This window comes from Mus musculus, chromosome 14 (assembly GCF_000001635.26).
Source record: "Mus musculus strain C57BL/6J chromosome 14, GRCm38.p6 C57BL/6J".
In the NCBI taxonomy this organism is placed as follows: domain Eukaryota; kingdom Metazoa; phylum Chordata; class Mammalia; order Rodentia; family Muridae; genus Mus; species Mus musculus.
The window spans coordinates 59,479,959-59,504,431 of record NC_000080.6 but is presented as its reverse complement, the minus strand read 5'-3'; the positions used below and the strand labels follow the sequence as shown (position 1 = coordinate 59,504,431).

At 39.2% G+C, this 24,473-nt stretch overlaps 1 protein-coding gene across 5 annotated transcripts in view; it reads right to left on the bottom strand.

Moving 5' to 3' along the window:
- Positions 1–24,473, bottom strand: part of Cab39l (calcium binding protein 39-like) — a 107,971-nt gene that overhangs the window by 44,473 nt on the left and 39,025 nt on the right. For all 5 annotated transcript variants that reach the window (XM_017316177.2, NM_001360592.1, NM_001360591.1 and 2 more), the window contains 2 exons: positions 7,488–7,629; positions 4,724–4,888 (listed from right to left, as the gene is read on the bottom strand). In XM_017316177.2, coding sequence (XP_017171666.1) covers positions 4,724–4,888; positions 7,488–7,598 — 276 coding nt within the window. In that variant the 5' untranslated portion in view covers positions 7,599–7,629. The remainder of the gene's footprint in view (positions 1–4,723; positions 4,889–7,487; positions 7,630–24,473) is intronic.

Genomic DNA, 24,473 nt, shown 5'->3' with positions numbered 1-24,473 from the left:
AGAGGGTTCAGATACAGAGGGTTGGAGAAGAGAAAACCACCAAGAGGTTGATTATAAGGAAGCTACATCCAGAAATAAACCAAAAATTAATGCAGTAATTGGAGATTGCACATTACATAGTTAGTAGATTTTCAGCATGAAGAAATATTTGTTAGCTGGCAAACTTATAAAAGGCAGCAGTTATTTGTTTAATGAATGAATGAATGACATGTAAGGGCAGAGCACCTGAAAGAAAACAAGAACAGGAGAAAAGGAATGAAGTGATCAGAAGTAACTGCTGGTAAGTGCGAACCCAAGAGGAGAGGAGGGCTTAGAAAATACCTGCTTTGAAGGGGATTGTACTAGATCTGTAGAGAGCTTTGGTAAGATGGCCATTTTTACTATCTTAATCCTACAGAGCCATGAGCATGGAAGATCTGCCCATCTTCTGCAGTCTTCTTTCATTTCTTTCTTCAGAGACTTGAAGTTTTTGTCAAACAGATCTTTCACTTGTTTGGTTAGAGTCATACCAAGATATTTCATATTATTCGTGACTATTGTGAAAGGTGTTGTTTCTCTAATTTCTTTCTCAGCCCGTTTATTCTTTGTGTACAGGAAGGTTACTGAGTTGTTTGAGTTAATTTTATATTCAGCCGCTTTGCTGAAGTTGTTTATCAGGTGTAGGAGATTTCTGGTGGAATTTTTGGGGTGGATTATGTATACTATCGTATCATCTGTAAATAATGATATTTTGACTTCTTCCTTTCCAATTTGGATCCCTTTGACCTCCTTTTGTTGTCTAATTGCTCTAGCTAGAACTTCAAGTACTATTTTGAGTAGACAGGGAGAGAGTGGGCATCCTTGTCTAGTCCCTGATTTTAGTGGGATTCCTTCAAGTTTCTCTTCATTTTAATCTGATGTTGGCTGCTGGTTTGCTGTATATTGCTTTTATTATGTTTAGGTATGGGCCTTGAATTCCTGATCTTTTCAAGACTTTTAACCTGAAGGGGGGCTGTAGCTGTATTTTGTCAAAGGCCTTTTCAAAATCTAATGAGATGCTTATGTGATTTTTTTCTTTTGAGTTTGTTCATGTAGTGGATTATGTCGATGGATTTCCATATATTGAACCATCCCTGCATCCCTGGGATGAGCTCTACTTAATCGTGGTTAATGATCATTTTGATGTATTCTTGGATTGGGTCTGTGAGAATTTTATTGAGTATTTTTTTTGCATCAATATTCATAAGTGAAATTTGTCTGAAGTTCTCTTTGTTGGGTCTTTGTGTGCTTTAGGTATCAGTGTAACTGTGGCTTCAGAGAATAAATTAGGCCGTGCTCCTTCTGTTTCTATTTTGTGGAACAGGTTGTTCGTGTGGTCTATAAAACTGGAGTCTGCAGATACTACTTCTCCTGGGCTCTTCAGGTGGCTCTCCTCACTCTTGGCTTGACACTCCTCTGCGTGCACACTGGTTGACAGTAGCTTGTATCACATGGATTACTAGGTTGACAGTAATAACAAATGATCTCTAGATCACAGTGCTGTTTCCTGCCACTCCAAGCTGCTTTCTCATTTAGCCTGAACACTTCAACCTCTGGATCTCTTACCAACATGCATTACAAAATATAAAATGACATAAAGCTGTGTCTTGAATACTGGCCAAACCTAAAAAGACACAGCCCTGTGTTTGATCCTGAGCCCACAGTATAGCAGGCCTTACCATTTTACTCTTAAGTCCCATTTTTTTTTTTTTTCTTTTGTAAGATAGGGTCTCACTGTGATCCTGCCCTTGACTGGCACTCAATATGTACTCTAGGCTGGCCTCAAACTAAGCGTAGTAATAAAGAATAAGATGGAGTCACTAGTTTCAAAACTGTACTATTTGTTTTTCAGAGAGAATTTAGTAATGAGACAAATTTCTATTTGTCTTGAGGGTCTGGAGCACTGTAGGCGGCTGACCTTGCTGCTGGAAACTGGGGCTCCTAAGGTAATGTCAGGAAGCAGGTACAGAATTGCATATGGGCTCCAGTGTAGGGGCTCACTGCAGTTTTCCCCAAAAGAAAGAGCATGCTACAGTCCCCTTGCTAGTACGTGGAAGGTCAGCATCCTCATCACAAAGAGGGTCTGAGAAGTCACTGTCCTCAAATCTGTACTTTAGGATCTCTGTAGGACTTCTCAGACAGTGCAAAACAAGCATTCCCTTCTTAGTCTCTCATTTACCTTACAGCTAACCCTGTAAGGTTAATCAATGTGTGGCGACCATTTGTGATGTTCCTCTAACTGGGAAGCTGACAACTGCTCTGGACACCATGTGACCCTTCTCTTCCTATTTAACTGCTCAACCTTCAGAGTCCAGAGTCAGTCCATAATCTAGTTCCCATTTTCCCTTTCCTTCACTTACTACCTGAGTGTTGCTCAAACTTCAAGTCTAAGACAGTCTCTAGTTTGCGCTCTCACTTATTCTTTTCATTGTACTCCAGCACTGTTCTAATGGAGTACCGAGCAATGTCTGGAGCTGTTGGAGGGAAGGCTGTGTCAGCTTCCGTTGGCTTCTAGCAGTCTTTTGGAACCCAGGAAAGGTAGGTTCTTCCTTCCTTCTCTGACCTCATAATACGCTCACATGGTTCTTCTCTGCCAGCAAAGTTAAGGCTTAAGGATTAAATAAGAATTTATGACTGAGTAATGAGATTTGTTTTTTAAACTCAGCTCTGTCTCTTAGCTATTATTTACTGGCAGTAGAACCCTCTGCTTTTGCCCCCTTGCCCACAGGTTTCTTTCTTCTGTATTCTTGAAGGAGAAATGTCTCTGTCATGCAGACTTCTGAGTTAGTTGCTCATGTCCAGTGTGATATCACTGCTCTACAAACACACTGCTGTGAGTGGGAAGTCCGAATCTCCTGTTCTCAGGTTTCAGATCCTGTTACCATCTTGCTCCAGCAGCTGGTATTGTCTTACCATGCTGAAGTAGAGAACCATCTAGTGTCCTTCACTCAGCACACACTGCTCACACCAGTCCCTATAAAAGGTTCAGGGATAACAAAGGCGAAGCCCAGCCCCATAAGAAACAACTTCAATCTACCCAGTCATCTCTTTAAACTCCTTCCTTTGGAGCAGTTCTCAAATTGTCTCTTGTCAAATTGTCCCAAATGCTTCTCAATTTTCTACCGTATTAGCCTTCTGCTAAAGGAGAAATCTCTCCTACTTCTGTTATTGTTCTCTGCAAGGGAATCTAAGTCCACTGCTTTCCTTTTGGTCATAGTCCAGAGACTGCATACAACTTGCCTCACACCCACTAATGTGAATTCTAAATGTAAGTTTATGTTTTTCTTTTTCTTTCGCTCCCACCTCTCTGCAGGAAATGCAGAGGAATCTTTTCTTACTCAAAGTTACTGCTCAACAATATCTAAAACAAATAAAAATGGGCCTGCTAATGTTCAGTCGGCAAACGTGATTGCCACTGAAATCTGACAAGTTGAGTTGCATGCTAGGTAGGAAAACAATCAACTTATGAAAGATGTCATTACTCTCCACATGCGAGCCATGGTACTCATGCCCCTGGCAAACACACACACCATTACCATCCCCCAATAATAATGATGATGATGATAAATAAAAACTTCAAAGGTTATAACAAAACAATTCTGTTTGTATTTCATTTAGTTGGAGAGTAACTGAAAATACTGACATTTTATACACTTTGCATTTATATTTAGTTTTTATAAAATGTTTTACACACACACACACACACACACACACACACACACACACACATGCATGTCTTTCACATAGTTTAATACTGACAGAGTGATGTGAGTTCTTGCCATTGCTCTATACAGATGAGAAGATCTAGGCTAAAAGTTAATTTACTGGCTGTACTATCAATAGTAGAGGCTGGACTCCAGATACCTGCATCAACATGTCAAATATTTTCTACCATGACAAGCTTCTACTATGTTTGCAAACTCAGGAAAAGAAACACTTAAGTATAAGTATATGAACACAGTAAAAGTATACTTTGATTCCATGCATGCCCAGTTTAAAAAGGAAATGGGAATAAGAGGAAGCAGAGATTTAACAAGCCAAACACACAGAAGAGAAGAGACTATGGGCCTGAAAATGTCAGAGAGAAACAGAGTAAGGGAGAGAAAGACAGGGTATCTGAAAGGAGCAATGAGTTAAAGTCTGGGTCCTTTGACTCCAGTGCACTCTGATTTTACAATTCCATCAGACTTGCTCTGCACACTTTCTGTCTATCTAATCTGTCCAGGGAGCTATGCACTCATTTTTCACAGATCTCTAGAACCCTAACTTTATGTCAGCTCGATTACTGTAATTCATTTCTTTCTACTTATCTGGGAATAAATCCAAAAGCAATTCTCTTAAAACCTTGCATATTTCCCATCTATGAAAACCATGGGATATGTTCTACTAGCTGGGCTGCCTTGTCTGGCCTCAGTGGGAGAGGAAGTACCTAGCCTCACAGAAGCTTCAAGTGCCAGGGGGTGGGGGGTGGGGCGGGATACCTAGTTACACAAAACTTAACTACAGTATGCTATTTTGCTTACTGTAGAAGTTTTATGAAAGCTGTTAGTATCATATGTGGACATTGATTATTTTAAGTTAAGTATGGACGCTTAATTTTTATTGCTAAGCACCAGGAGAGATATTAGTCCTTTTAGGTAGGAAGGGAGACTTCCATTATTTACTCTGGAGAAGCAGGAGGGACAGCCTTGCACAGGTCTTTCACCTCAAAGTCTATGAGCTGCAGGTCAGCTATGAGTGTCACCAGCAACCCGCTGCTGTAGAGCTCCTGCGCCAGCTGAGCCACTGCTTCTGTAGGGGGCTCCTTGTCGTTCGTTCCACACAGAATTTCCTTCATTGCTTGCAGAGATTTTGACACCTCTTCTGAAGCCTAGTAACCAGAAAGTATGTTAATAGTTAAAAAGCAGACCGATTTTAGGTTGTAAGGTAGCAAACAGCTCCCCTCATATGTATTGCATGTGTATGTGTACACAGACACACAGATACACATCCACAATTCTTGGGCCTATCATTTGTCATCAAAGATAATTTTCTGGCTATAAATAATGGCAGCAATACAAAAATATTATTAGGGATTGGTTTTTCTTTTCTTTTTTTTTTTTTTTTTTGGTTTTTCGAGACAAGGTTTCTCTTTTAGCTCTGGCTGTCCTGGAACTCACTCTGTAGACCAGGCTGGCCTGGAACTCAGATCCGCCTGCCTCTGCCTCCCGAGTGCTGGGATTAAAGGTGTGTGCCACCACCGCCCGGCAGGATTGGTTTTTCTTAATCTTAAATAATGTTATTAAATTTATGTGAAAAGATCCCTAATATTTCTTTTTAGACAGTATAACTGAAGTCTCAAGTAATATTCATATTTTTGGTAGAAACTATAAAGAAAGTGTATTCTTGAAAATTAAGTCGAGTGTTTTGATGACTTACAAACTGCCACAAGTCTTTATTTAACACTTTTGCTAAGAATTTTCAATGGCTTCCTACCTTCTTGATCTTCTAAAGGTTCAAGTATAAAATCTCAACTTGTCAAAACTTACAAGCTTGGACATACTAATTCACCCCACACAACCATCTGTTTTGTATTTGTAAAACTTAGAGCGGTTTACTACAGTTTGGGAATAATGTGCAAACCCATTGAGGCAGAATGTAGACAAGTGTGGAAGCTGGGGAGTGGGGCTGACTGCTGATGGGTGTGGGCCTCTCTTGGGAATGGGAGACATGTTCTCAAATTAGATAGTGGTGATGGTTACACAATCTTGTGAACTGTGAAAACCCAGAGCTGAGAAATTAAATGCTATGAGAAATACCTCCAAAATCCTCACTAAACTAGTACAATTGACAAAAGAAAGACTAATTTAGTTGGCAGTTTGTGCTTATATTTGTAAAAACTATATTTTAGTTGACTTTCCATCATAGTATGACAGTAATCAAAAATGAGATGAAAATGTGTGGACTAAGACAAATTAGAAGAAAATAACTTATGTCAGCATGGCACTGCTTTTAAAAAGGCATTTCTCAAATTCTTTAGCTTATTACAGCCTTAAGAAGAATTATAAAGAAAACCCCTCTGCTGTCATCAATCCAAGTCAAGTGACCATATTTTCAGCACCCTGTCACCTTGACTGTACTTTTTACCCATATGCATGTCACAAAAATGACACTAATTTGTACCTTAAATGTCCCCGAAAGCTCCATGTGCTCAGTGGGGCATCCCTGGGTGGTAGGGCCACTGCGAATGTGCTTTTGAATGACACTGATCATCTACTTTTTTTTTTTCTGTCATTTTCCATCCCAGCTGCAAGCTGTGTCACATGTTCCCCACATGATGTACTGTCCAAGAGCAATGAGGCCGAGTGACCACAGACTCAAGTTTCCAAAACTCCAAGGACAAACCAACTCTCCCTTTTTCTCAGCTGGAAACCTGAGGCATTTTGTCACACTGTGCACAGTAATGACTGTTTGACTTTTCCCGATCTTTCGCCTTTGTCTGACCTTGCTGCAGTGAGCCCTCCAATTCTAAGGAAGACTTGTCCCCTTTCAGGCTATGCTCCTTCCACTCAGTTTCCATCAGTGGAGCTTGTCTCTGGAGCTGCATGGAGGCAGCAGTTCAAGTGCCACCATCTCTACTGCTCCACTCACGGGTGTGCAGCACCTTCTTAGTCTTATGGTCAGTACATTTGCGAGCTGTTCTCCCTGAGAAGCCGTGATGTGCATGTGCATGGATATGCCAGGAACCACTAGTGGGATTGCGGTATGCACATGTGTATGTGCTTTGTCACTTGCAATGAGCACAAGAAGTGCTCCTGATCTTGATCCTGTCAGCATCACTGTGAATGGGATGTAGGTTTAATTGGCCTTTTCCTGATTTTTAAATAAAACTAGGAAGTGTTTTTGTTTGCCATTTAGATTTATACATATTTTATGAATGTAATTTTTAGTTTGAACTGAAATTTGGCTCAATATCTCAATGAATATCAGAATCAGAACAAGACATTTCTCCACTTCCTTAGGATTACAGTTTTATCACATACTTGGACAGACGCACACTATGACTCTAAGGTCTTTATTTCATAACAGGTCATCTTGAGTCTAGTCACTGCAGAGAGAGTCAAATATGTAGGACTTAAAATTCTTTCAAAAGGATGAATGGAAACCGCTCCCCAACCCCATGAGGAAGTCTCTTGGTCAATGTGAAATGAACGTGTGCCTGTTCTTTTTTTCAGAGCACTGTAACACAATACAATAATAAAGCCCAGAGACCCTGAAGCTCTGATGTCTACAGTGACTTGGGGCGGGGCAGAGGCTCTGGACAGTGAACCAAAGATTCAGTACAACTGACCCAACAGTTACTAGCTGCATAAAAACTACAACAACCTATGTACATAACAGGGACCACACTTAAACTTCTTCATTAAACTTTCACATGGGCTTCTCCTTGGAATATACACATTTTAATAAGGTTTTGTTTTGAATCATACCTTGTCTGTCTTTTTGTCTTGCTTTTCCAAAATGGCCAGGTTGTCTTTCAGAATTTTGACAATTTCTGCTGGATTTTTGTGTGATTTACTAAACAAAGGCATTTTTTTCATGTATAAAAACCTCTTCTTCCAATATGGAATGCTAAAAAAACAAACAAACAAACAAATAAGCCAAGTTTTTTAAAAATGAGAACTTTTAACTCATAACATGTCTAATTGTTATGGCATAAAGTAAGTTTTTAGTAACAGCAGTTCAATAATTTGAAACATTAAACTGATCAAATTGAGTTTCAAGTTTGACTTTAAATTTAAATAGATATAAACTATTTTAAGAAAGTTTAATGAGAAAAGTTCCTGAAGAGTACAACAATGGCTTATGCTCTAAGATCAAGAATTGACAAATGGGACCTCATAAAATTGAAAAGCTTCTGTAAGGCAAAGGACACTGTCAATAGGACAAAATGGCAGCCAACAGATTGAGAAAAGATCTTTATCAATCCTAAATCCGATATAGGGCTAATATCCAATATTTACAAAGAACTCAAGAAGGTAGACTCCAGAGAACCAAATAACCCTATTAAAAAATGAGGAACAGAGCTAAACAGAGAATTCTCAACTGAGGAAACTTGAAGGGCTCAGAAACACCTAAAGAAATGTTCAACATCCTTAGTCATCAGAGAAATGCAAATCAAAACGACCCTGAGACTCCTCTTCACACCATCAGAATGGCTAAGATGAAAAACTCAGGTGACAGCAGATGCTGGCTAGGATGTGGAGAAAGAGGAACACTTCTTCATTGTCGGTGGGATTGCAAGCTGGTACAACCACTCTGGAAATCAGTCTGGCGGCTCTTCAGAAAATTGGGCACAGTACTACCTGAGAACCCAGCTATACCACTCCTGAGCATATACCCAGAAGATGTTCTAACATGTAAGAAGGACACATGCTCCCCTATGTTCATAGCAGCCTTATTTATAATAGCCAGGAGCTGGAAGCAACCCAGATATCCCTCAACAGAGGAATGAATACAGAAAATGTGGTACATTTACACGAGGGAGTACTACTCAGCTATTAAAAACAATGACTTCTTAAAATTCTCAGTCAAATGGATGCAACTTGAGAATATCATCCTGAGTGAGGTAACTCAAGTCACAAAGGAACAAACACGATATGTACTCACTGATAAGTGGCTATCAGTCCAAAAGTTTGGAATACCCAAGATTCAGTTCACAGACTATATGAAGCTTAAGAGGAAGGAAGACCAAAATGTGGATAATTCAGTGCTTTTTTTTTAGAAGGGTGAACAAAATACTCACAGGAGGAAATATGGAGACAAAGTGTGGAGCAGAGACTGAAGGAAAGGCCATCCAGAGACTGCCCTCCCCCGGGGATCCATCCCATATACAGCTACCAAACCCGGACGCAATTGTGGATACCAGGATGTGCTTGCTGATAGACGCTTGATATGGCAGCCTCCTGAGAGGCTCTGCCAAGAGCCTGACAAATACAGAGGAGGAAGCTGGCAGCCAACCATTGGACTGAGCTTGGGGGTCCCTGATGGAGGGGTTGGAGAAGGGACTGAAGGAGCTGAGGGGGTTTGCAGTCCCATGGAGGGAGGAACACTGTCAACAGGCCAACCCCCCCCCCCCCCCCCAGCTCCTGGGGACTGGGCCACCAACCAAAGAATACACATGGAGCTACTCATGGCACTGGCCACATATGTGGCAGAAGATGGCCTTGTTGGACATGAGTGGGAGGAGAGGTCCTCGGGACTGAGGGTGTTCAGTGCTCCAATGTAGGGGAATGCCAGGGTGAGAGGATGGGAGTGGGTGGATTGGGAAGATCCCTCATAAGAGGCAGGGGGAGAGGGGGTGGGATAGGGAGTTTCAGAAGGGGAGACCTGAAAAGGGGAAAACATTTGAAATGTAAATAAAGAAAATATCAAGAAAAAAAGAAGAAAAAAGAAATTACAATAAAAAAAGAAAGTTTAAAAACCTTACTTAAAAGTAAGGATTTTATAAATATGCAGAATATTTATTGAGAACCAACTGGTACTTTAAAACAAAGTGGGTTATGATTCATATACTGTAAAAAAAAAGTAGTATGGAAAAAGTATTGTACCAACTACTAATAGCACTTTATTAACTCCAATGTAAAATCTTAAAATATTCACTGCTTTGAAGAGGTGAAGAGAGTGGGCAAATTTTCAATTCTAAAGGCTGAGTACACTTGTTACATAGACTAGAGAAATGGCTGTCACTGCCAGACTGCATTAAGAGAAACACATCTTGTAATGGAAGGTTCCATTTAGTAAAAGAATATTCATTAATACATCCTGTATTTAAAAACATGATAAAATACAGTAAAGGTGTCTATGATTCAAACATCTGGAATATATTCCCTTTACAGTTTTTCTATACATACAACAATATGTTTAATCAAAACTAGAATAATAGCAAACATAACATGTGGCAATTTTCTCCACCTTTTAATACTCTGAATATCATTCTATAGTCATGTTTAGTTCTACTACAATATTTAAAATTTTATATTATTGTTTATATATGCATAAAATGTGTGTGTGGATTATGGGTATTTTTATGCCTTAGCGCATATGTGGAGGTCACGAGTCAGTTCTCTTCTTTGACAATGGGTTCTTGACAGAACCTTAGTCATCAGGCTTATATGGCTATGTTTTTGGCCATATCATCCCTAGGTTGACAACATGTTTAATACCAACCTCACATTATATAAATATGTTATTATTTATTTTATCCTTATTGGTAGACAAGAGAGATTTTTCATGTTTTCCCAAATAACTTATTAACAATGATGTAATCAGTCAATGAAGAAATAATATCAAACCTAAAGGACACAGGTTTGACAGGAGCACCATCCCCAGCCACCCATCTGTGATAACACTGTACCAAATCCCTCATCTCACTAGATTCCTATCTATTTCCAGTCTTTTCTCGGAATTTCTGCCACATCTGTGAATTACTTTATATTCAACCAAAAATTCTTTCAAGTAACACAGCCAGTATTTGTTACCTGTGATCAAGAATTGTACTGGAAGACATAATTTAAATAGAAATCGAAACAATTGATAGGAACTTTGATGATAAATAGCATATTTAAAAACATTCCATGCATTCAGACAAGACTCCTCAATGCAGGCAGGGCTGTATGGAGTGAACTTATTAACTCTGAGCCCAAAGAAAAGTTTGTATGTGCAAGCAAAATACTGAAATACATAAAAATACATAAACATTAGAATTTTAAGATATGAAATGCATGTATAATCGCTCCTTCTCTATGCAGTCTTACCTCACCAACAGAAAGAACTGGAACACTAAGAATTTCAACTGGGAAGTTCTGGACCTTAAAAGAGTACAAATTATCCCATGGTGTAATAAAAATGATATGTAAGTCCAATGACCACTTCTCTGTGTGGTTTTTCTCTGTATCAGTATAACTCAAATGCTAATTTACTAAAATTTTAAACATTTTCAGGACTTCTTGTATTTCTCAACTTTCACATGCTTGTTGGTATGTATATTTACTCACTCACTATACAAGCAATGTTTCATTAGGTTTTATATAGAAACAAGAAGTCATGCGTATAAGTGTGCACGCTCCGCGCCTCTCCCCCACCCCCATACACACACACTGAAAGCTAATGAGGAATGAGGGAAGAAGCCAAGCAGGAGGAGGGAGGTAAAGGCAGAGAAAAGGAAGGATGTGGGGTTGCATATGATCAAATTACACGATATGCTTAAAAGATACTATCTTCATGGAAGCCAGTGCTCTGTACAATCAATACATAACAAAAACCAAAAAAGAAAATAAAAAGCTACTCTCCCAAATCCAAAATAATAAACGAACTTCTACTGGAGAAGGTTCTGAAAAACAATGAAGCCAGCCAAGTGTTCTGCACAGGAACCTTGCTTGCTAGCAGCAAAGTTTTGAGCCATGAACAAGCAAAACCCCCTCTGCTCTTTAGAACTCTGGACTATGGAAAAACAAATACTTGAGATACAAGGGGAGGATGCGATAGCACAGTGCCACACAGCACCTCTTAGCGCAGTACCCTTTTTGAAACATTTTCATCTTAAATGTACTATTGGCTGAAATAAGTTCAATATCAAATTCATTTAATAACATTTTACAACTGACTGAAACTTTGAGGGAAGTCAAGACACGCCCTCAAATCATAGAGCTCCATCCCCAGGACCATAGCAAACTAAGGCAGAGGTTTCCTGCATGGCCATTTCTCTCATCAGATTGGCCAGGCCATCCACTCTCAGCCTGGAGACCTTCCCCTTTGCATACAAACTTGGTTGCCAATTTAACTTTTTGGACACTGATATGTGTCTAGTTCACCCAGTCAGTCACATTGAACACTTAAAAACGAGCCAGCTGTTGACTTAGAACATTTGCTACATAAATCCAAGCTCAGGCGAGCATGTGGCTTGGATGTCTAGCAAGTACAAGGTCTCTCCGTTCATTGCCAGTACTGGGAAAACAATACTTGTGTTCTCACCTAGTTTTGATGAATAAACTGCATTCAGAAATTAATATTCTTGACTATCATTTTTCTATTTTAGAATAAAAAACATCTCTTAAATTAAGCCAGAAAAGTTTAAATAATGATAATGCTAACATTTTAAAATCTAGATGATGGCAAAGGATATTAAACGTGCATATGCATCATTATATCTGTTGCATACTTAGTAGCAATATGAAGAAAATAGAGTGTTAGCCCATATGAAACGATAGCAGAGAGGGAGCAGAGTAAGTCAGACACGACAAAAGGAAACAAGGAATGGATCACAATAGCAAAAGATGCAATGGCTTATGCTTTGTATAAAGACAAAAACATTTAAACCCTATCACTTAAAGGACCTTTCTAGTCAAGATTAATGATGAAATACAAACTTAAGTTTGTCTTAGGTCTTTTAAAAGAAACAATTCTCTTTCAATGCACATTCCAACAGAATGGTTTTTTTTTTTTTTTTTTTTTTTGGTTTTTTCGAGACAGGGTTTTTCTGTGTAGCCCTGGTTGTCCTGGAACTCACTTTGTAGCCCAGGCTGGCCTCAAACTCAGAAATCTGCCTGCCGCTGCCTCCCGAGTGCTGGGATTAAAGGCGTGCGCCACCACGCCTGGCCTTTTAAAAAACATCAATGCAAAAAAGTCCTAAACTGGCCAGACCCATCCACCCTTACAGGACCATGAGAAAATAGACATGGTTCTGGGAAGAAGAGTTTATATAGCCTTAAAATTAAATCTCTAGCTAACACATTATTTCTGCACACACAGATTATATCCACATATCTATAAATATAAAGCTAAAAATATTTAATAGAATCAAGTGAACAAATAGCTCAACAAAACTAATGCTAAAACTCAAAAATGGTTCTCGAAAGGAAGCCTTTATACTGTTGGCAGGGCATGTGAGAGGGTGTGAATCTGCAATTATAATTCATTTGTATGGGAATAACAATAAAACAGAATTTAAAAAGTTAAAGAGGAAGCCACCCAAATATCTCCAAGAAAAGAGTAGAAATTGTGACAGAAGTAGAAAGAACTGAATCAGACACAAGAAAACTTCCCTGGAGCTATTTCACTCCTGTTCTGGTAACATCTGCCTACCTGTGCCACACTACAGCCCATGGAAGGTGGGATGAGCACCTGAGCAGAGCCAGAGCATGCACTACACCAGGCTCTATAATTAGGTCACAAATGGATTGTGACACAAGCTAATCAAAATACAGACAGATGAAAGAACACTGTTAGTGAGAATATCATAGAAGGGAACTCCAGTGTGCTAGTAGGGGACATAGGAATTGCTATAGTTAGGACAAGAAATAGTATGGAGGTCCCCAAAAAGTTACTGGTAGAATTATCAACTGGTTGGTCACTGATTTCACTGCAGGAGACATCTCCAAAGGGACTGAACTCAATGTGTAAAGGGAAATCTGCATCCCATGATCACCACAGCATCGATCACACAGTTAACTCACATAATTAACTTATGTCTTCTAATGGATAAAGAAAGACACAGCACAGAAAACAGGAGTGAGCCGGCTAAGAGGATAAAGTGCAAGCTTGATACCTGAGTTCAATCCTAGAACCTCGGTAAAGGCAGAAGGTGAAAATTAATTCCACCAACACAACGCACCGTCAAGTTAGCTTCTTTCAATCACGTTTTCTTTTAATAAGTATATACCTTTCCAGCTTCTGGCTATTATAAATAAGGCTGCTATGAACATAGTGGAGCATGTGTCCTTCTTACCGGTTGGGACATCTTCTGGATATATGCCCAGGAGAGGTATTGCTGGATCCTCCGGTAGTACTATGTCCAATTTTCTGAGGAACCGCCAGACTGATTTCCAGAGTGGTTGTACAAGCCTGCAATCCCACCAACAATGGAGGAGTGTTCCTCTTTCTCCACATCCTCACCAGCATCTGCTGTCACCTGAATTTTTGATCTTAGCCATTCTGACTGGTGTGAGGTGGAATCTCAGGGTTGTTTTGATTTGCATTTCCCTGATGATTAAGGATGTTGAACATTTTTTCAGGTGCTTCTCTGCCATTCGGTATTCCTCAGGTGAGAATTCTTTGTTCAGTTCTGAGCCCCATTTTTTAATGGGGTTATTTGATTTTCTGAAGTCCACCTTCTTGAGTTCTTTATATATATTGGATATTAGTCCCCTTTCTGATTTAGGATAGGTAAAGATCCTTTCCCAATCTGTTGGTGATCTTTTTGTCTTATTGACGGTATCTTTTGCCTTGCAGAAGCTTTGGAGTTTCATGAGGTCCCATTTGTCAATTCTCGATCTTACAGCACAAGCCATTGCTGTTCTATTCAGGAATTTTTCCCCTGTGCCCATATCTTCAAGGCTTTTCCCCACTTTCTCCTCTATAAGTTTCAGTGTCTCTGGTTTTATGTGAAGTTCCTTGATCCACTTAGATTTGACCTTAGTACAAGGAGATAGGTATGGATCAATTCGCATTCTTCTACATGATAACCAGTTGTGCCAGCACCATTTGTTGAAAATGCTGTCTTTCTTCCACTGGATGGTTTTAGCTCCCTTGTCGAAGATCAAGTGACCATAGGTGTGTGGGTTCATTTCTGGGTCCTCAATTCTATTCCATTGGTCTACTTGTTTGTCAGTATACCAGTACCATGCAGTTTTTATCACAATTGCTCTGTAGTAAAGCTTTAGGTCCGGCATGGTGATTCCACCAGAGGTTCTTTTATCCTTGAGAAGAGTTTTTGCTATCCTAGGTTTTTTGTTATTCCAGATGAATTTGCAGATTGCCCTTTCTAATTCGTTGAAGAATTGAGTTGGAATTTTGATGGGGATTGCATTGAATCTGTAGATTGCTTTTGGCAAGATAGCCATTTTTACAATGTTGATCCTGCCAATCCAGAAGCTGGAAAGAACCCAGATGCCCCTCAACAGAGGAATGGATACAGAAAATGTGGTACATTTACACAATGGAGTACTACTCAGCTACTAAAAAGAATGAATTTATGAAATTCCTAGCCAAATGGATGGACCTGGAGGGCATCATCCTGAGTGAGGTAACACATTCACAAAGGAACTCACACAATATGTACTCACTGATAAGTGGATATTAGCCCAAAACCTAGGATACCCAAGATATAAGATACAATTTGCTAAACACATGAAACTCAAGAAGAATGAAGACTGTAGTGTGGACACTATGCCCCTCCTTAGAATTGGGAACAAAACACCCATGGAAGGAGTTACAGAGACAAAGTCTGGAGCTGAGATGAAAGGATGAACCATCTAGAGACTGCCATATCCAGGGATCTGCCCCATAATCAGCTTCCAAACGCTGACACCATTGCACACACTAGCAAGATTTTATGGAAAGGACCCAGATGTAGCTGTCTCTTGTGAGACTATGCCGGGGCCTAGCAAACACAGAAGTGAATACTCACAGTCAGCTATTGGATGGATCACAGGGCTCCCAATGGAGGAGCTAGAGAAAGTATCCAAGGAGCTAAAGGGATCTGCAACCCTATAGGTGGAACAACATTATGAACTAACCAGTACCCCGGAGCTCTTGACTCTGGCTGCATATGTATCAAAAGATGGCCTAGTCGGCCATCACTGGAAAGAGAGGCCCATTGGACACGCAAACTGTATATGCCCCAGTACAGGGGAACGCCAGGGCCAAAAAAATGGGAATGGGTGGGTAGGGAAGTGGGGGGGGGTATGGGGGACTGTTGGGATAGCATTGGAAATGTAATTGAGGAAAATATGTAATAAAAAATATTAAAAAAATAAGTATATACCTTTAATATTATTAGTGTGTGTGTGGGGGGGGCACAATGCTTATGCATGTGTTGCACGCACACACACACGCACACACACACACAACACAAAGGGAAGCAGATCATGCCACTTGTGACAACATTTATGGATCATTATTGAAATAAACCAAGCATAGAAAGTCAAATATTCTAAAAGAAATGCCAAAGGTGGGGAACTGAGAAGAAAGAGAACAAGCAGCTCCTGATTAAGAATTGCAGAAAGCTGAACATCTTTTGAGTATATGCCCAGTAGTGGTATAGCTGGCTCTTCAGGTAGAACTATTTCTAGTTTTCTGAGAAACCACCAGTTTCCAAAGAGGTTGCACCACCTTGCAATCCCACCAGCAACGGAGGACTATTCCTCCACATCCTTGCCAGAATCTGCTGTTGACTGATTGGTGTGAGGCAGAATCTCAGGGTCATTTTGATTTGCATTTCCCTGATGACTAAGGATGCTGAACATTTCTTTAAGTGCTTCTTGGCCATTCACGATTCCTCAGTTGAGAATTCTTTGTTTAGCTCTGTATCCCATTCTTTAATAGGCTTATTTTTAACCCAGAATTGTTCCTGTCTAAAGGAAATGCAGGGGCAAAAATGGAGGAGAGACTGAAGGAAAGGCCATCCAGAACCTGCCCCACCTTGGGATCCATCCCATCTGCAGACACCAAACCCTGACACTATTGCTGATGCCAAAAAGTGCTTACTAACAGGACTGGTATAGATGTCCCTTGAGAGGCTCTGCCAGTACCTGACTAATACAGATGCAGATACTCACAGCCAACCATTGGACTGAACCCGAGGGACTGAAGGAGCTGAAGGGGATTGCAACCCCATAAGAAGAACAACAATATCGACTAACCAAACTCCCTGCCACCCACCCCTGAGCTCCCAGGGACTAAACCACCAATCAAAGAGTACCCCAGCTACATATATAGCAGAGGACTGCCTTATCTGGCATCAGTAGGAAGGGAGGCCTTTGGTCCTGTGGAGGCTTGATGCCCCAGAGAAGAGGGATGCTAGAGAGATGAGAAGAGAGTGGGTTGGTGGGTAGAGGAGCGTCCTCTTGGAGGCAAAGAGAATGGGATGGGGTGTTGTGGAGTGGAGACCTAGAAAGAGGACAACATTTGAAATATAAATAAATAAAATAACCAATAAAAATTGCAGATAGACAGAAGGAATCAGTATTTAGATATAGTACCATAGTGACTAATAGTAGTAAAAAATATAGCCTAGTCTATATGTGAAAATAAAATTCTTCAGTAGTACTTTCCCTTGTTGGTATTTTAAAATAAATGAAATAATATATTCTAATATACAAAAGCTATCTAACTATAATATTTAATAACAAATTATAGTTTTAACACTCTAAGTTAAATGGTTAGATAAATAATTTAAATAAAATATTTTTTATTTTCATCACTTTTAGTTATGTTTATGCATGTAGGTCTGTATATAAGAGAAGTGCTTTTAGAAACCAGAGGCATTAGACCTTTTGAAGTCCTCTGAATAATCTATTTATGGGTGCAGGGAACACAGCACCAATCCTCCACAAAAGAAGTATATGTTCTAAAAAGCTGGGTCACCAGCCCCTAAATAAAATCTTTTTAAAGAAGTAGAAAGCAATGCCCAGTTTCCTATCAACCTCTCTTGGCATAGGTGAAACAAAACAAGCTCTTTGTCTGTTTGCTGGAGCACCCTAATGGAGACCTATGCCCCAACTGACCTGTCCTCCAGGTTCTCACTTCTCTCAATTATTTACAATTGCAAACACATATTCCTTTGAATGTCTGCTTACACATTTGGGCCAGGGGTTCTATGGTGCAGTGGTTTCAACAGTTTTCTTGCCTGGAAAGTCTAAATAGTATTAAAATGTCAATTATTCCTAAAATTCATGGTTCGATCCAGTTCCAACCACAGGTTAAAAGTACGCTAATTGAATTTATTATTGAGTAACAGTAAGCAATGAAGATAGATTTGGTTTGGCTTTTTTATATTTTTGCAAATGTAAACTTAAAGTAGGACCCTCAGGATCCTCAGGACCCTCAGCGTGTATTGAGCTTGTTTTCTATCGTTGAGCTTCCCCACAGCTCAAGAACACATTGGAAAAACATTAGCAACAAGGGAGTGACTGGAAAAGGCGATGAACTGAATGACAGTGACATCGGAAAGCACATAGGTGAGTGAGGAAATAGCAGAGACAGATGCAATACATACACATCTCTGTAATTTTAGAAGCAATGAAACAAATCTTGAAGAAAAGACTGAGGGAGGGGAGTGTAATAGCTTGGTGACAGAGTGCTTAACAGAGCAGCAAAACAACTTAGAGAAAAAGACTACAAAGTCAATGCTACTACAAATATACTACAAATATGAAAGCTTTGAATTTCTATACATAGTTAAAACTTCAGACAAATAAGAGAATTCTGTGATAGGGATTCTAAAGAGAACTGGCTAGCATTGCACCAAAAGAATAGTAGCCATGCACCATGGTGCAGGTTGAAGGGGGTCATGAACTGAAGGCCAGTCTGCACTTCACAGCAAAGCACTGTAAGTTAAAACTCAACAGCTCTTTGAGAAGAAAAAAAAAAAAGTCCACTAGAGAAATAACTCATAGATAACAGAAAAAGACAGAGGAAATATAGTTATCAAATACATTCTCTTTAATTGAAGACTAACCTAAAAGCTGGGTGAGGTGGTATTCACTTGAAACATGAGTGATGGGAAAGTGGAGACGGGGGATCTCACAGTTTCCTGGCCAGCCAGCCCAGCGTAATCTGTTGAACCTCAGGTCCGAGTGAAAGACCTGTTTCAACAAGGTTGGCAGCCATTCTTGAGGTACACTTCAAGCTGTCCTTTGGTTTCCAAACATGTGTGTGCGCACGTGTACCTGTTCACGTACATGCACAACAACACACATGTATGCACATAGAGTTAATAGTGACAGCCTCAGGGTAGTACAGTCAAACTGTTTAATGACTGGAAAATGGAAGCACCTTTCACATAGTACTTAAAATGACTAAGCAACCTTTTTATTTTAAGGTTCACACTGTGGAATTCTGACCCTCCCATCCTTTGAAGCCATTAGTTAAATATAATTTCTTTGGCTTTGAAATTTCATGAAGAGTGGTACTTGGCTCAAGTTCTAGAGAAAAAGCCAAAAAGATCATTAAGCTCTGTGGTCAGCAAACAGAGGCAGAGAGACTGTGTAGTATATTTGGCAGCACTCCTAACTTGTGTTTGAGAGCCACTAAAGATGGACCAACATCAGTCATCTGAGCAATTTAAATGGAATTGGGGGTACATGGGGCATTGCATGTCCTTGTTGGTATCTTAATTCAGATATCTCAAAGGTATAAATGTCTTTCTTAGGTAGTTAGTGAATATTTTAGACTTTTTTTTCTCATTTCCAACTGTGCTGCTCAATAACAGTTCTTAAGTCAAAAGGTTTCACCAGGATTTTGAAGGGAGTGGTAAATCTATCTCTGAAGTAAAAAGAAATCTTAGGAATTGGACATTCACAAAAGCATCTATATGACTTCAACTGCCAACTTGTTAGTTAAAAAAAACTCAAGTCAAAATTAACTTTCTGTTTTAAAACATAAATTTATTTTTTCAATCAAGATGCCAGCATTTCCAAGACTCTCATAGCTTGAACTTAAAGCACATGTATATGTTGTAACCATGTGTGTATATGTGCACATATGAATGTAGGAACTAAATGTAGGATTTTTGGTATGCTAGACAGGTGCTCTACTACTGAGCTACACCCACAGTCCCAAACAAATCCAAGGTACTACTTTTGTTGCTTTAGCACTGCTGGGGGTGAAGTTGTGGCTTCACTATACTCTTCCTGAGCTATACCCCAGTCTTCCACATTCATCCTTCTTAAACACTCTCAACGTAAACCCATCACCACATTAAAAAAATATATCAGTAAGTTCCAAGGGTTGATATTCTTATCTGTATTCCAAAAGGCAATAAAAATACATAAATGGCAAATTTAAAGTAGGCATAAAAGATTTGTTTTTAAATTCAACAACAAGAAGGTTACATCATGAGTATACACAATGCCACTGCTGACTGAATTGTTCTTTTAAAATTCATAAATTTAGGTCTGGAGAGATGGCTCAGTGGTTAAGAGCACTGACTGATCTTCCAGAGATCCTGAGTTCAATTCTCAGCAACCACATGGTGGCCCCCAACCATTTGTAATAAGAGCCAAATGCCTCTTATGGTGTGACAGAGACACTGTATTCACATACATAAAACAAATCTTTTTTAGAAATCATAAATTTGATTATATATGATTTTAAAACTGAAAAGTACACCGAAAAGTTCTAATTTGCTATGTCCAAGAATAATACCACCAAAATCAAAACTGAGAATTGCTGTCACATAGACAAATTACAAAATGCATCACTATAGCTAGATTTGCCATAGCAACAGCTATTACATGTGGCAAAAATGTCTTCTAACTTTATCTCAATATTTAAGAACTCTTTCCATTATTATTAGAAAGCACAACTGAACTTTGTACTTTAAAACTGACAGACTAAAGTGAAAAATCAGCAGACTACTGATAAAGTATAAAAATGATTCCACAGATAATTCTTTACTCTAGAGCAGTGGTTCTCAACCTTCCTAATGCTGCAACCCTTTAATATTTCATGTGCTGGTATTGAATTATGTTCATTGCTATTTCATACGTGCAAGTTTGGTACTGTTATGAATCATAATGTAAACATGTATGTTTTATTATGGTCTTAGATGACACCTGTGAAAGGCTCACTTGACCCTCCAAAAGGGCCCTGACCTATATGTGGGGAGCCATTGCTTTAGACGTTCAACTGACTTGAATAGCCTCCTTCCTCTTACCTCTTTGGTGCTAAGATTACATACATGTGCCACCAGGCCCGGCTTGATTTGGTTTTTATATGGTTTGTTTTAACAACAGTGTCTGCAGGAGAGAGACATTTTCTTTTTGGTTTTTTGAGACAGGGTTTCTCTGTGTAGCCCTGGCTGTCCTGGAACTCACTTTGTAGAGCAGGCTGGCCTCGAACTCAGAAATCCACCTGCCTCTGCACCCCCTCCCCCCCCCCCCCCCGAGTGCTGGGATCAAGGGTGTGCACCACCATGCCCGGCTGAGAGACATTTTCTAAAACTGAATAATTTACACAGAAACAGAAAACTTGTGAGAAATGTCTTATGGATTCTCATTGATCTAGACACTTTAGTCAAACTTATATGAGAATAAAAAGTCTTTTGTAAGAGAGACTATGTCTTTTAGTAACTATGCTTTTTCTTCAATGCACTATATAACATAAATTTTAAAAATATATGAGGTTAGAAAGATATAAAACCACTAACATTATTTACTGTGACTTTAGGAACTTACTATTGTTCCAGAAAACCCAGGAACTTCATTTATTAGGTTCACAGTAACATTTTTGTTGACAGTTTCAGTCACTTTCAGTCACTTCAGGAGTGAAAATAGTCTACATCAGTTAGCTATGAATGATTATTAATGAAGTGGTATTTGACTGAGTTTCACAATCTCAACTTATAGTAGACATCTATAGTTAAATCTGTACTTTTCCAAACCAGTAGCAATAATGAAAGCCTTCAGGCTCACTGAAATCCTCACATGGTTTTCTTTATAACATAATAATTAAGGGCTGGTGAGATGGCTCTGGATAAAAATGTTTGCTGCTGAACCTGATGACCAGAGTTTAATCTCTGAAACCTACAAGGTGGCAGAAAAGAATCAATAACCTCAAGTTATCCTCTCTCCTTTATACTCATTAAACACACACACACACACACACACACACACACACACACACACACACATACACACACTCGCACTCACACACACACACACACTCACACATGCAGAGTAAATGTAAAGAATTAAGACTCATATTCCAGTATTTTCAGTCTTCACTAAGCATACTATATAGTGTACATGACACAGCATTTTGGTTAGATACTGTTCTTAGCAGTAGACTAGTTCACAGGTACACTATGAAAACAATCCACAGTATCCTAAGTGCTACACTTATCCAATGTTAGTCTATAAAAATATTACTAAGGAGTGACTGAATTATGAAATGAAAATAACACAGAGTGGTGCTAACTTACAAGAGAGAGAGAAAAAAAAAAAGAATGGTGCACCTGTGTGGCAGTCTTGAGTGAGTGAGGTTTGTGAGGAGTCCAGACATGTATGTGTTCAGAATCTTGAATACATGAACACATGCAGGTGTCAACTCAATATACACCCACAACAGACTTAGTTTTTCTGGCTGAGATAATAATATAATCCTTTGTCTTTCAAAGTAGGAAGATACTTGATGAGTCTCTGCTGGAAATTCAAGTCACAAAGTTAGAGAGTATGTTTTCTCACTTATAGACAGTAAAGATTTCTGTTTAAGTCAATTATTTTAATTACAAGCAGAAGAGTGAGTACAACTGCAATATATATGTCAATATGATAATGGTTTTTTCCCTTCGAAAAGCAATGGGATAGTTTCTCTAAGTGACAAAATAAGGATGTATGTATGTATATATGCATGGGCATACAGCATTAAAATGTTTCAATCTCTCTTATTTAATAAGTATTAAGACCAAGACTCTACTCTATGCTATTTAGGATTACTCAAAATCACTACTTATACATTATTCTATAACTGAATGAAGAAAGGGTGATCCAAGTGTTGCCTACAACTACTCATTGTCTCCCTGAGCAAGTCACTTGGATGGCACTGCTAACTTACATATACTGTATATAAGCACTTTGAAGAATGTTCAGGACCAATCTAACTGAACTTGGAGAGAGTTAATCTGGATTTTTTTTTTACATAGGCCACATTTCTTCATATTGTTCCTAGTACACATATGAAATAGATAAACCCTTTGAGTAGACACCTGCATGTGTTCATGTAGTCAAGATTCTGAACACATACACGCTCTGGACTCCTCTCCTCACAAACCTCACTCACTCAAGACTGCCACACGGATGCACCATTCTTTTCTTTCTCTCTTGTAAGTTAGCACCATCTGTGTTATTTTCATTTCATAATTCAATCAATTCACTTCAGGCCATCTCTTTCTCATTTTGGAAAATCTATAGCCCTAAAGCCCCCCCATGCTTTTTTTTTTTTTTTTGAAATTTTGGAAAAGCTTCTGCCTCTCTCCCTCTTTCCTCCTCCTCTCTTCTTCTTCCTCTCCCCCCATCATTGCCTCTCTTTGTGGTGGTGGAGGGGGAACGTATGTGTTTCATGTGTGTACGTGGTCAAGTATAACTATGTATAAGCGGGTATGCATACGGGTGTGCATGTGGTGGAGGCCAAAAGTTAATGTTAAGTATCTTCCTCTATTTCTCTCTGCTTTATTTTACCAAGCCAGTGTCTCTCACTGAACCTGGAGCCCAGGAATTCAGTAAGACCAACTGGCCAGCAAGCTCTGGGATCTTCACCTACCCAGCACCTGTATTGCTGGCATATACTACCACACCGAGAGTTTTTAAGGCAGAGTTAGGGTAGCAAACACTGTACTGGCTGAGCCATCTCACCAGCCTATCCATTCCATTTATGAAGACTAAAGAAGCAGGCCAGTCCTCAGGTAATAACTCTTTTCGGGTACCTACAATGTGCTACTCACTGTATCAGAATTGGCTGCACAGAGAAGTAAAGGCTAGAAAGGTTCCTATACCAAGAGAAATCTGACAACGATGTGAGATTGAATACTATATAAATTGCAGCCAACTTTGGAAGTACCTAAGAATCCCATTTAAGCATCCTTCCAAATGCACCAAGCTTATATTAAACTTGCTCTTCTTTAAGCATTGATATGCAGCAGAAATAAGACTTTCTCATGGTTGTTTCAGACTTAGTTTTGACACTAGAACTGATTTTCTAATCTCTCTCAAGGTGGCGATGGTTCTTCTGTAATGTAAATAAAATATATAGTCTGCCTAAAAAAAACTTAGCAGCTACTTGATAAATTATTTTTCAAGGAAGTGGGATCTTACACTCAATAGTCTGCTCACAAACAATTTATGAAATACAATGTTTGCAAAGTGGAATGCCTTATTCTTTCTTTCTATATTTACATTACTCTGGGCTTAGGAAAGGGTGGCATCATTAAGGTAACACTAGCAAATTACTAAAGCAACCGCCCCTAAAGACTGTCAAGTTTAATGTAAACTTTCCATCCATCTAAGGACGGAGTACTGGTATATTGGCTTTAGTGTATGATAGTGTTCAGAAGTTTCCACAGATCAACTGAGTTCTTATACATAAATCAACAAGCTGGAGGAAAATAAGCCGCAAAACAAAACCTGTTCTACAGGCTTCTGTACCCACAGAGGACCGACTGGAAAGCAAGCCATTTTATGTACAGGCTCTAAGCCTGCCATGTGGTTCCTGGCTCTTTGCGGTCTTCATTTTAACTATTTTTCTTCTGCTTTAAAAGGCTCACTTGAATCAATAACTGAAGACACTGATTTTTTGAAGCTAGGATAGGGCAGAGTGGAAACTTCGTTCAAAATAGCCATCTTTTTGTAATAAATCTACTTAAAAGTTAAAAATATATACTTCCTTCTATAGGAGAATGATCACATACACCTATGCATGCT